At 47.0% G+C, this 13,669-nt stretch overlaps 1 protein-coding gene across 1 annotated transcript; it reads right to left on the bottom strand.

Annotated features, from left to right (window-relative positions):
• Window positions 1-1,834: 1,834 nt before the first annotated feature.
• On the bottom strand, window positions 1,835-2,776 carry LOC146839344 (olfactory receptor 5V1-like). Its single transcript, XM_085650786.1, has one exon. The coding sequence runs from the start codon at window positions 2,774-2,776 to the stop codon at window positions 1,835-1,837; it is 942 nt and encodes a 313-aa protein (XP_085506912.1).
• Window positions 2,777-13,669: the final 10,893 nt, after the last annotated feature.

Raw genomic sequence — 13,669 nt, 5'->3', positions numbered from 1 at the left:
CTTAGTATTTTGTGGGGTGTGGGTTATGTTTCCTGCCCCTTGCACACACACACCCCCCCTTTGCCCCTGGGGGTTGTTCTGACCTTCTGCGGCGTCTGCGGCGGTTTCTGTACACGAGGTGGTAGGCTATGAGGGCCGGGATGACGCGTAGTTTGGGGTCCATCGCTGTCCGTCGCGTACCGGTGCTCCTTCTTCGCGTCGTCCTCAATTTCCCGGCAGTTTTTGGCTCCCGTAAAAAATGCTGCGTGCGGAGTGACGTCGGCACGAATCGTACTTGCTGGTCCATAGAACGCTGCCTGACTTCGTCCGGACGTCGTGTATGCGCCATCCAGAATCTGATTTGTATGTATTTTTTTGCCTGTCGGTCTTTTGTACGACTCGTACGGAAATGGTATTTCTGTACGAATCGTACTTGCGAGTTTGTAAGGTGTTTTTCCCGAGTACGAGTCGGACGGAGAAAACGCTCCTTACGACCATTTGTACCCGGGTTTTACAGGATCGGAATCAACACCTTTATATTCAATTGAATCTTAGCATATTTATATTTTTTACAAAAATAGAGATGTATATTTATAAATATATCTTTTTTTAATGACAAATTATAGATGTTTTAAAACCCAATATATATATTTTTCCATTCGTTTATAAGATGTTATTTTACCATATGTATCAGTATTAATACAGTAAGATGTTTACATTTGCCTGCTTGCCATTAGGAATATTTCTTATATTTGCACAATGGTACAACTTTGCGGAAGGTTTCTTCCATGTCTATGATCATGTGACACGAGAAGGTGTCCACCCAGCAGTTTAAAAATGTTTTGGCGGAATGGCTCTCAGTGTGTGAACAAGGGCATGGCTGTGCTTGAATCTCGTCACGGAGTAAGAAAATAAAATTCTACCTGCCATCGCTATCACGGTCTGTTTCCCTCTGTTCGCCGCTGCTGTTGCTGTCGCCCTGCTGTGGAGGTTCGGAGAGTTCTTTGCTGCAATATATATATATATATATATATACACATATAGAGATTTATGTATATTTCTTTTGTGATTCCAAGAGTCTATACTAAAATTATTCAAGTGTGATGTTATATGTGCTTAAGGTTATTGCCTGCTTTGCCTTGACATCACCATTACCATGGGTCAAACACTTTTTTCTTTTGACCATAAATGTTACCCAGCAGTCCATTGGACTGCCATGTCAAGGGTTTCTCCTGGCAAAGCGAACTGATGCTCAAACAGTAGACACACAGTGAATGAAGCCGGGAGCCCCTAGTTTGCCAGCATCAGAGAACAACTAATCGAGAGCACTTCTCCTGTGATGGGAAATCCTTAATTATCCAGTTTCTCCCTATGCTCAGTGCTTTTTTTATATAGAGTGTTTCTGTACTTTTCAATGGTCTAAACTCCCCATCCTCCCTTCAGTGTCCCTGCTACACCCCTTCATTCAATCAAGTAGCAGAAATGGGGCTCTCAAATAGGTTGTGGGACAGGGCTTGTCTGCGTGTGATCAGGAGTTACATATCGAAGCTCTACTTCAGTGAAAGGGTGATGAACTCATAGAACTGCCCTGCAACTGAGTACCTTACGGCAGAATCTTCAATATACTTAAAATCCTTCAGGGAAAACACGCATCGCTTGTCGCCAAAGACAATGTATGTATGCATGTGATTGTATCTACCGATAGCTCACCTAGCTACAATGCAGCGAAGAGGTGTACAAGGGGGATAATATGTTGCAGAGTCAGGCCCATAGTGGATGAGTTTGGTGAATATGTAAAGAGATGGGTGGAACGGATACACTGCTCCTTCCAGTACTTATCCTTCTGTATCTATTATCACTTTGTCACTCTTTGGACTCTTATAATGGTTTTTTTGACCGCCTTCTTCATTTCAGTGTTTCGGAGACTATAGATCATTGGGTTCACCATGGGAGTCAAGATGCTGTATACCACTGACAAGAACCTATCGACAGAGAATGAACTAGTGCTTGTGGGCCGGAAGTAGGTGAAGAGCAGAACCCCGTAGAAGATGATGACCACTGTCAGGTGAGAGGCACAGGTGGAGAAGGCTTTGGATCGGCCCTCAGAAGACTTGATGTTCAGGATGGTGATGATAATGAATGTGTATGACACACTCATTGTGAGAAGCGCCCCAGAAGCAAGGAAACCACCCATCATAAAGATGATAACGATGTTAATGAATGTGTTAGAGCAGGAAAGCTGCAGCAGAGGGGGGAGGTCACAGAAAAAGTGCTGGATCTCATTGGACCTGCAAAACGAGAGCCGACTTATCAAAATCACATGCACAATTGTGATAACAAATGCTCCAATCCACAAGCCAGCTGCCAAACTACAACAGGCACGCTGGTCCATGATCCTGCTGTAACGTAGAGGGTAACAGATTGCAATGTAGCGGTCAACTGCCATGGCAGCCAGGAGAAGGCTCTCAACAGACAGCAGACTACCAAAGAAATAGAGCTGGATCATGCAGGCGGTAAACGAGATAGACTTCCTCTCAGCTAGAAGGTCTGCCAGCATCCTGGGGACAGTGACAGTGGAGAGGCAGCAGTCTAGGAAGGACAGGTTACAGATGAAGTAGTACATAGCAGTGTGAAGACGTTTGACTAGGCATATCACTGTGATGATGAGGATGTTCCCAGCGAGGATGGTCACATACATCAGTAGGAAAATCATGAAAAAGAGACCCTCCACCTCAGGAATGGAAGAGAGGCCCAACAGGATGAATTCAGTGACCAGAGTTTGGTTGGTCCTGTCCATGGCAAGGCCTTTTGTCTAAAGAGGAACATTGGTGAGAAATATAAGATTAATAATAAAACTATATTAATGTGAACAACAAAATCTTAATAGTTATTGTGTTATCAAACCTAACAACAATAGTAGCAATACGTTGTTGTAATAAAACACCTATTTATATATCTCATCATGCAGACAGTTCATGGGTTAGTGCTGTGGTGAGAATGCAATTTTGGTTCCATAGCATAGATCCTAACTGTCTGTTAGATATTAGCTTATAGATGCTGATATTTCCTAACTAAATGGAACTCATTTTATTAATCTTGGAAGTGATAAAACATCTATTGTTATCATTCTTCATAACAACTGCAACGTGTATGAGTGCACATGCAAAATCTCAAATGTAGGGAGGAATTAAAACATTTCTCCAATTAACGCATGCTTTAAAATGGCATTAACTTTGGTGCAAAGCCCTGCCTACTATTTTTTGTAGATAGGGTTTTACATCAAAAGGCACAGGTGTCAGCATGGAAACACCCATGTACCACCCATGTAATGCCCGCTCACCGCTAAGTAACACAAAGCAGTTGTCATATGTCTTAGTTAGGATCATGAAGAAACACTGCCATTTTCCACCATGTACACGTTTCTTACATTGACTTTCGCTTTCACACAATAACCTTTTATACTTTTATATTTGTGTGTCTGACAAAACTGGATCAGTTTCTCTGAAACTGCTTCACTTACAGATTCCACTTCATAAGACTATTAGCGTGACTCCTTGAACACCATGTACAAGGCCTTGACACACATTGTGCAAATGTCATTCTATTTTTCATCCACAAAGCAAGTCGGCTATTTATAGACCATAACAATGCTGTCTTGCCCAGGACTTTCAAGGATGCTATTCATTAGAAATAAACAAGTATTTCTGGTTTTAGGTGGAGGAGCGCTCTGCTGACATTGGACAAGGTATCTACACGCTGAAGCTTTGCCTAGCAGCTTGTTGATATCTCTGTGAAGGGTGTCCAGCTTGTGACCAAGATGGTGACTTAATTCTTTCCTTTCAGGTAACCAGGGTTGGATCATCTAGAACAGGAATTCCTGGCAGAACACACACACTTGTCCTAGACACTTAAATTAGGGACTGCAAAGTAGGAGTTTTGAAAATGTCCCACTGTGTATTTCTTGTACATTTCTCATAGAAGAAGAGATCACAAGTGAATGTTAATGTTAATGGGACTTCTAAAGCGCTCTGTTACCCTGAGGTGTCCTGGCGCTATGCACTACCTGCCTGAGAGAAACTGTAGCCATTGGCTGAGACGGGTATTTATGTAAACAGCCATGTTTTTAGTTCTTTCCTGAAAGAGAGGAGCTCAGTTGAGTTTCTAAGATGGAAAGGAAGGCTATTCCATGCCTTAGTGGCACAGTGATGAAAGCTCCTACCATCCCAACTGGCCTTGTTATAACGGGGATAGATCACTTGTTTGGCTTGCACCGAGCGCAAGACTCTTCCAGGAACATACCACTGAATCACGTGTTTCAGTAAGTCAGGGCCAACGCCATTAAGGGCCTTAAAAACTATGTACAAGGCCTTAAACTGTACCCGTTGCTTGACAGGGAGCCAGTGAAGAGTTCTGAGTCCCAGCCTCACAGAGACAAACCTGGGTGTCCCTGTTAGCAGCCTGGCTGCCGCATTCTGCACGATCTGGAGTCTGGCCAAATGTCTCTTCTGGATGTTTATATAGAGACTATTGCAGTAATCCAGTCGTGACAGAATGAGCGCTGTGACTACTGTCTTCAGGCTGTCTTCCGGAAGGAGGAATTTAATTTTCCTCAGGATTTTGAGAATGAAAAAACAAGATGAGACGACCCTACTGATTTGATCACTAAAGGAAAGTTTTGAATCAAGAATCACTCCCAGATTCTTCACCCGTGCCACCGGGACAGGAGGTGTACCCATTAAAGTTGGCCACCAATCAGGTGTCCAGAGTTTAGCAATGTTCTCGAATACAATCACCTCAATTTTGCCTGCATTGAGTTTAAGGCAGTTAGATGCCATCTAGGCAGCAATCGCCTGCATACAGTCGTGGCATCTAGAACCGGTCTCAGCCTCTGACCCTTTCTGAATGGACAACACAATTTGAGTATCGTCCGCATAGGAAGTTAACTGAAACCCGAACAATCTAGTCAAGACTGCCAGTGGTGCCACATACACATTAAACAATGTGGGACTTAGCGAGGACCCTTGCGGCACACCACAAGGGAGGGAGAAGGGCCTAGATCTATCTCTGCCAAGGTCCACAGTTTGTGTCCTACTGGTCAGAAATGATTTCAGAAGGTCCCAGGCCTTGCCTTGGACCCCGACCACAGATAAACAGTCCATCAAAACTTCATGATGGACTGTATCAGATGCTATTTTCCACGGTCCCGGAAAGTGACCAGATTTAAAAATAGAACCAAACAGTGGGGTGAGAGCTTCCCCAATAATATCTGGAACCTGTTGCAATATAGCAACTGGACAAGGGTCCAGGAAGGGAGCCTGACCGAATCTCGAGTAGTAGTTTAGTAACTCCCTGTAGATCCAACAGTATAAAATAATCTAGTACGGGAGTAGGCCTGTTGTTCTCAGAAAGCCCTATTATCTCGGCTTCTTCAACGACCTTGGGCGTGAGAGTAAAGGAGGAAAAAACGTTTTCAACCTTTTGTATAAAGAAAACAGCCAAAGTCTCAATCTTGGGGCTGGAGGGGGTAGTAAGCATGGAAATTGTTTTAAATAGGACTTTGAATGAGGGTCCAGCAATCCTGATTTGTTCCCCGAAGAATATCTTTTTAGTTTCAGGGATCACTTTTTTGTAATTGGAAAGGCTTACTTTATAGGCCTCTCTATCAGAGTTTTTATACCCTCTCCTCCAGCTCGCTCTAACTTCTTACAGTCTAGCTTATGTAGTTTTAGGTTTTCTGTACACCACGGGGCAGAAGGTGATGCCTGCTTAAGAATGTATCATTTGAATGGGCAAAAAAGATCTAGATCTGTTTCCACTATCCCTGGGGAATCAGGGTTGTCATGGTCAGTGGTTGCCAGAACAATTTGCTACCCGCTTAGATTTAGAGGTACTCATGGTGGCATTGTGAGCTAGATGGTCTATGTGAACACATGTCCTCTTGGGGTCCATAGAATCAGTCTGGCACCATCCTGATGGTTATGTTGTACAAAAAAGCTCAGGGGCATATTATCAAGGACGGCGTTAAAATTATCGCCGGTTTATGCGGCGATAATGGGCTTGATAATATGCCCTGGAGAATTCCAATAGAAGCCCATGTTCACACTAGAACATGGACTTCTTTTGGAATTCTCAAGACTAAACTGGCGATAATTTTTAACGCCGTCCTCGATAATATGCCCCTCAGTTTCTACTGAAAGGTGGAAGCTAATCAACATGGTTCCACCATCGTTGGTGAAGTACTTATTTCAATCATTTTCCTGATTAGTTCAATCATGTTATCTCAGAGAGCCTTACTTACCTCCAAACCAGAGATGTCTGTGGTGGTAGGGAAAATCCTCCTCAGCTGAGTAGGTAACCCCTATGTATTGGATGTAGGACATTCAAGTTTGATCTCCTAAAAGATTTACTTCTCACTGGGCATACTTAGCCTGTAATTCATTTGTTATTATACCAGGGGCTGAACGTCCTCAAGCATTAAACACTGCACAAAACTCGATTACTCTGAAATTATTACACCATGGTCTCTCAGCCAGGGGTGGAGATGTTACCTTCGTTTTTGGGGCACATGAAGCATGTAGGACAAATGTGTTCTATTCTTGAGTAACATTCCCACCGGCAAACAATGTTACACTTCTATTTGACACCTACACTGAGGATGATATACCAGATAACTATACTCCATATGAAGAGATAGAGGTGTCTCTCACTTACCAAGAACACATGAATTTGTTTAAAGGCACCCTCCCACACACAACAGCAAATGTTAGACTCGGTCCTCTCAGCAATGTGAAAACAACATGGCCATTCTTAGCCGGTTACAAACTGCATCCAAATGTTGATAATTTAACAAAAGTAGAGGTGCGAAGACTATACAAAGATTTAGTAACAATATATAGAAGTCTTATACAGTTCGTTATGCAAACATTGACACTTAACCATGTGCTGACTGCTCAAGCTGTACAATGACAAATGACTACCCAGGGCATCAACCTGCACATGCTAAATGCAGTCATGGGAGGAGCTTTCATCAGACCGGTAGTGTTTCTGTTCTGGATTGCACAAAAAACAAGCCAGTTTGAAGCGGTGTCTCACCATATGGGCCCGCCAGAGAAACACAGAATATTAACTATCTGCTTGCCGATGGAAGTGGCTCCACCAGCGGAAGACTGCACATCTTACGGTACAGTTGTTGTTGCAGTTTAAACAGAACACATTGTACCCCTTCCCTGACTATTTTGGCAGATGTCCTGAAAGAGCTCCAGAATTAGTATGGGGAACCACCGTCCCTTGACTTGGGATTGAAACTGATGGGCAATTTTGCCAAAATATATGCCATTATGTTAAGTAACATAAAGGGGGAAGCAGCACCATTGGCCATACGTCAACTTCTAATGGATTTGTCTCCTGCACAACAGGAGCAACAATTACCTAAAGTTATTGAGGAAGCCTAAGCTATGCTAGGTAGAGATAATTTAGGAGACAGACCTGGTAAACCACCAGTGAAGAGAATTCTGAAATGGATAACTCTAAGCAAGCACTTGACACTTCAACAAAGAAGAAGTGGAACAAGAATTAAAAAAGAAAGACATGACAAAATCATTATTTGGGACTCCTCAGGTAGAAAGACATTGAGAAACTATATAATCTTAAGAGCTTTTAGAACATTAGACAGCTTGACAGGTATCAGGATACTGATGCACATTTGTCTAGCTCCTTTCAGGAGTCATCCGATAACAGTTCAGAGAGTGCAGATCAGAAGAGAACGCGAAACTGAAGAAGGACTCACATTGCTCATCTAACTTCATAATAAAACAGGAACATAAACAGAAACCTTCCAAGCCTAATTAAAAAATAAGAAGGTAGCCAGACTAACTATCAGGCATGCCATGGATATTGAGGACTCTGCTTCTGAGCGGAGAATGAGCGGTGACAATGCTATACTGTGTGGCAAAAATCACAATAGTTCACCAGAACTTGATGGATTGTCTGGTGGGAGTAGTGCTGCATGAACATATCACAGTGGAAACATCTCATACTAAGGTAATTGTTCCTCATCATTTATACAACTCAAATTAGAGGGGGACAGAGCCAGACAGATCAATGTTCTCTTTTTAAAACATTTTATTTATTGAAAAATGTTACAGACAACTTACCATTTGACAGTTGACTGTCAATGACACACATGTATGCATTGACAGTCAAAAGCATTGAAGAACCATGGCGACTAACGACCAAAGTAATATACAGTAGGGGTGGGCGGAATTTGCATAATCGCGTTACGCAAATCTCCGCGAAACGGTAAAAAATCTCCGCGAACACGCAGAAATTCCGCGGACACGCGGAATTGCTTGTTTGCGATGCTTTTTTCCTGTTCTCAATCGCTGTTTGCGTGCTCGGGGAGAAATATCTCGCGAACACGCATTTTGAGAACGCGGACATGCAAAAATTTTGCGAAGTCGCAGAAAGCGGAATTTTGGGCAATTTCGCGTTCTCCGCAGAATGCGAAATTGCCCAAATTCCGCAAATTCCGCGAACGGAACGGAATTTACCGCCCAGGCCTAATATACAGTTAGGTTAGTAGTCTGGCATTCCAAAACCTGGTTTGTACAGTAATGGTGGTGACATTGCATTACAGTAAACAGGAGTTGTTACATCAGAGTACAGTTAAACATGAATTTCATCAAATAGGCAAGACTTATGTCCATCTTGGGTCCTATAAATCATTTCCAGGATCATGCACAACAGAATTATTGCAGAAAGACATTTTTAACATGTCAGTCTATCCCAGTCACAGCTGAAGTATCTTCTTCCGTTTCGCCTGTTTCTTTGCCAATTAAGTAGATTCAGTACAGTCACCAATGATTCCTAGGGGGGCTCTGAGGTGAAAGCAATTCATTATACGCATCTTTATTGCATGTTGCAGTAAACCATATCTGCATTCTATTCCTCAAGCTTCGGTACTGGACTTGGATGTCTGGCCAGTTAGAGACCAATTGCGAACAAACATCTAACCCCATTTTCAATTTCTTGGCCATAACCCAACAAAGCCAACATCAGATCTAGCTCCAATGCTAAACCTGCAATGACTTCCAATTCATGGAAAACTGTGCACCAGAATTTACGCCCTCCAGGACAATGACATGAGACATTTGCAAATCTATCCATCTCTTTCCCACATCTTTGACATTTCACAGATTCACACAGACCATATCGGTATACCCATTCTGGGGTTTAGTATACTCTATTTATAGACTTAAAATGTATCAGTCAGTGCCTTCCATACAAGGAAACAGTCTTGAACACTAATGGGTCTACCCAAATCTCATGGCCAATTTAGGCGCACCTTCAACTTCTCAGGTCTGTGTACTTCTTGCACAAATGCATACAATTTTGTTATCAATCCCGTGGGGACTTATACCTGTAATAGGGATAATGATAACGAGTTAGAGGTGATGGTGCATTTGCCCATACCTGTACAACTTCGCAACTATGCATATCACCGTCTTTAAGGAAGTCACCCATAATGGTAATCCCTTGTGGACGCAGCGCATGGTGGACCCAATTCTCCTGACCCATCATAAACCAGGAGCACCAATGTGATGGGATGTGTGGTGAATGGAGGAGAGCACCCATCTGTTTCCTGCAAGAGACTCCACCAGGCCCCCCGCTCCACTCGTCAGCGCTCTGCCCTACGGTCCCACTCAGGCAGGATTCGAGACCTCCCCCTGCTGGGTCCCGCTGGTTTGCGTATTGTATTTGATTAATTCCTGGCTTCTTGGCTTGTTTGCCCATAACGCTTTGGCACATATGTATTTTATTCTCCTGGCTCCTTGGCTTGTTTGCCCATGACGCGACCACTGCTTTATTTCATTTTCCTGCCGCAAACCACCCCACGCCCGCCTCCCAGTCACACGGCCCCCTCCTCCCTGCCCCTACTTAAATGGGAGGCAAGCCTGTCTGCGCCTGTCCGTGCATGGACAGTGCCCAGCGCCAGAACCCCTGGCCCACGCGAGAGCCACAACCCCCGACAACGCTACGACGCCGGCTTCCTCCATGGATTTAACACCAGCCGATCAGAAAAATGCTTCCAGGCCAGCCCGAAACTCACCAACGGACTCTTCACCTGCCGTAGCTGCAGCTTAACCAGCCGCCAAACACCCGCACACCCCACCCCACCCGTCAGAGCAGAACGCAACCACCTCAGATGCATACTACTCAACACCCGCTCCGTCCACAAGCATGCCGTCGATCTCTGGGACCTACTCGACACAGCCTCCCCGGACGTCGCCTTCCCAACAGAGACATGGATGAACCCCTCCTTGGCACCCGACATTGCAATAGCCATCCCAGATGGATACAAGATCACCACAAGGGACCACACCAACAAACCATGAGGAGGAATTGCCATGGTCTACAGGAATACCCACAGAGTCTCGACCTGCACCTCAGACACCTCCAGCATTGTCGAACGCCTGCACTTCCAGATCCACAGCGATCCCAACACCACCCCCAGAGGAACACTTGTTTACAGACCCCTGGGCCCTGACCACAGTTCATCAACGCCATCTCTGACATCGTCACCACGCCCTGCTCGATAACCTCTCCAACCTCAGACTCAAACATGACGCCAGACACACGCTCGACCCCATCCTCTCAGCCAGCAACCACGTTGCCTTCAGCCACACGACCAAACTCCACTGGACCGACCACCGCTGCGTCCACTTCACCTTCAAGAAACCCACCAAGCACCACCACCCAGTAGGGATCCCCTACCGCAGCTGGAACAAGGTCACGGAAGACCAGCTCTTCACCGCCCGAGACCAACCGAGAAACACCACCGACACCGACACAGCCGCTAGCAACTTCAGGCAATGGATCGATGACTGCGCCAACACTATCACCCCGATCAAAAAATAACTCAAACAGACGCACCAACAGAAAAGCCAGCTGGTTCACCACCGACCTCCAGGATTCCAAGCGTTCTTGCCAAAGACTTGAGAAAAAGTGGCACCACGAAAAGACACCGGACAACCACGCAGCCCTGAAGAACGCAAGCACGACCAACTCATCCGAGCCACCAAAAGGACCTCCTTCAAGGAACGCATCGACAACAATGCACACAGCAGCAAAGAGCTCCTCAACATTGTGAAGGAGCTCTCCAACCCCAGCTCCAGCTCCAACAACATCCCGCTGTCGCAAGACCTATGTGACTACCTAGCCACCTTCTTTCACCGAAAGATCGCAGACATCCACAACAGCTTCAATATCCATACACCATCAAGACCATGAACACCATCCACTCAGGCTCACCATCCGACCCCTCCTTCGAGACGGCCACCTTCCCGGAGAGTTGGAAGCACACCGAGATGAACGCCCTACTCAAAAAACCCACAGCGTACCCAAAGGACCTCAAGAACTTCCGGCTCATCTCCCTTCTGCCGTTCCCGGTGAAAGTCATAGAAAAGATCGTCAACAGGCAACTGCCCCACTTCCTCGAGGAGAACAACATCCTGGAAACATCCCAATCTGGATTCTGCAGCAATCACAGCACCGAAACCTCCCTCATCGCCGCCACAGATGACATTAGGACCCTCCTGGACAACGGCAAAACCACTGCCCTCATCCTCCTGGACATCTCGGCCCCCTTCGGCACTGTCTGTCACCACATCCCTCGCACACGTCTACACGATGCAGGAATATGCTACAAAGCCCTGGACTGGATCACCTCCATCCTCACCGACAGAACCCAGAGGGTCCGCCTCCCCCTTTCCGTTCCGAAGCCACCAAGATCATCTGCGGTGCGCCCCAAGGATCATCCCTCAGCCCTGCCCTCACATCTACATGGCACCGCTCACCAACATCGTCCGCTTGCACAACCTCAACCTCGTTTCCTACGTCGACGACATTCAACTGATCCTCTCACTCACCAAAAACCCCGCCACCGCCAAAACCAACCTCCACGAAGGAATGAAGGCCGTTGCCAGCTGGATGCAGACCAGCCGCCTGAAACTGAACTCAGACAAGACAGAGGTCCTTATCCTCGGATCCACTCCCTCCATCTGGGATAACTCCTGGTAGCCAGCCACCCCGGGATCCGCACCCACCGACCACGCACGCAACATGGGGTTCATCCTGGACGCCTCACTCTGAATGACCCGGGAAGTCACCGCCATCTCCTCCTCCTGCTTCAACACCCTCCGCATGCTCTGCAAGATCTACAGATGGATCCCCACCAGAACCAGAAGTATGGTCACACAAGCCCTCGTCAGCAGCAGATTGGACTACGGCAACGCCCTCTACGCAGGAACCTCGGTCATACTCCAGAAAAGACTTCAACACATACAGAACGCTTCTGCATGCCTCATCCTCGACATTCCCCACCAAACTCACATCACTGCCCACCTGAAAGACCTGCACTGGCTCCCAGTCAACAAGAGGATCACCTTCAAGCTCCTCACCCTCACCCACAAAGCACTACACAACGCCGGACCAGCATACCTCAACAAGCGTCTCACCTTCTACACACCGAATTGCCAGCTTCGCTCCGCCAACCTCGCCCTCGCCGAGTGTTACGGGCTACTTTGCTCATGCTAATCTGAACTCTGCATGGACAGCTGGCTAAGTGAGAGCAACATGGCGGCATGGGACATGCTCTGAGCGAAAGGCTACGGTGATCTTCGGGTGGTTCCGGATGTGGCCTGAGGGCACTGTGGTGAGATGGCCCTGCCCAGCTGGTAACCGGTGAGTTGTGTGGCCTGGGCCTGGGCTGGGAGTGGTGGGCACCCCGGTGCAAGATACATTAGCACCTGGGGGCGGGCTGGCTTCTGGTCCTTGCCTGCACGGCATACTGGTTGCGGGCTTGTGGAGGTGGTGTTGACCTTCTGCCGCCCTGGGCTGTTGGCCTCACCCGCAGCGGAGCTGCTGCAGACCACCTCTGAGACCAGACCATGAACCCGGGTGAGTGCCTCGGTGTGCCTGCTTCTCAATTGCAGCCTACCTCGTTGCTGTACCCCACTGGGCTTCTTCCGACTGCGGTCAAGGGGCCTCCTCTGACATCTGCTTTGTGACATGGTGAGGGTACGTCCTTTGGAGGGATCGCCATGTGCCGAGTGCACTGACGACTTGCAACGTCCTTGGTCTAGGGCGAGGGATCTGCGTGGTGGAGAAGTGTGGCTCAATGGTTAGAGCGGCAGACCCTGATGCAGAGGTCTGGCCCGGGACCAAGGTTCAATTCCCGCCTCCGCGGCTCTTGGATTCAATTCCCCGGACCTGATAATTCTCGCCTCGGTGCCTATTCTAATCATGGGTCCCACTGTGCAACTCTGGGCAATAGCTTGCTTAATCTCCACAACGGCCCCCACAGCGCTAGGATGCCTGGCTTCACCTTGGGGGGTGCCCAGGAGTGGACATCTCACAGGAAAACCAGGAAGGGTTCCACAGGGGTATGAATACAGCGTTATGAGACCTCTGGGTAGAAGTGCGCTATATAAGTACAAATACATTTACATTTGCATTTACATCTGCATGGTGTGCCCTACCTGGTGGCTGATCATCAGTGGGCCTGCTTCTGCTGCGACCGGGGGGCCATTTGATCATCCTTGCTGTGTGGCTGGGAGAGTCATCGCTCTCAGCGAGACATTGTTAGGACTCAGGGGAGTGTGTGCTGCCGTGGATTGATGGCTCCCCATAG

The sequence above is a fragment of the Triturus cristatus genome, chromosome 4_1, assembly GCF_964204655.1.
Source record: "Triturus cristatus chromosome 4_1, aTriCri1.1, whole genome shotgun sequence".
NCBI classification, from domain to species: domain Eukaryota; kingdom Metazoa; phylum Chordata; class Amphibia; order Caudata; family Salamandridae; genus Triturus; species Triturus cristatus.
This window is presented reverse-complemented; position numbering and strand designations above follow the sequence as displayed.

Excerpts from the sequence above, each read along its gene's own strand:
- LOC146839344 (XM_085650786.1), bottom strand. The coding sequence starts at position 2,776 with ATGGACAGGACCAACCAAACTCTGGTCACTGAATTCATCCTGTTGGGC.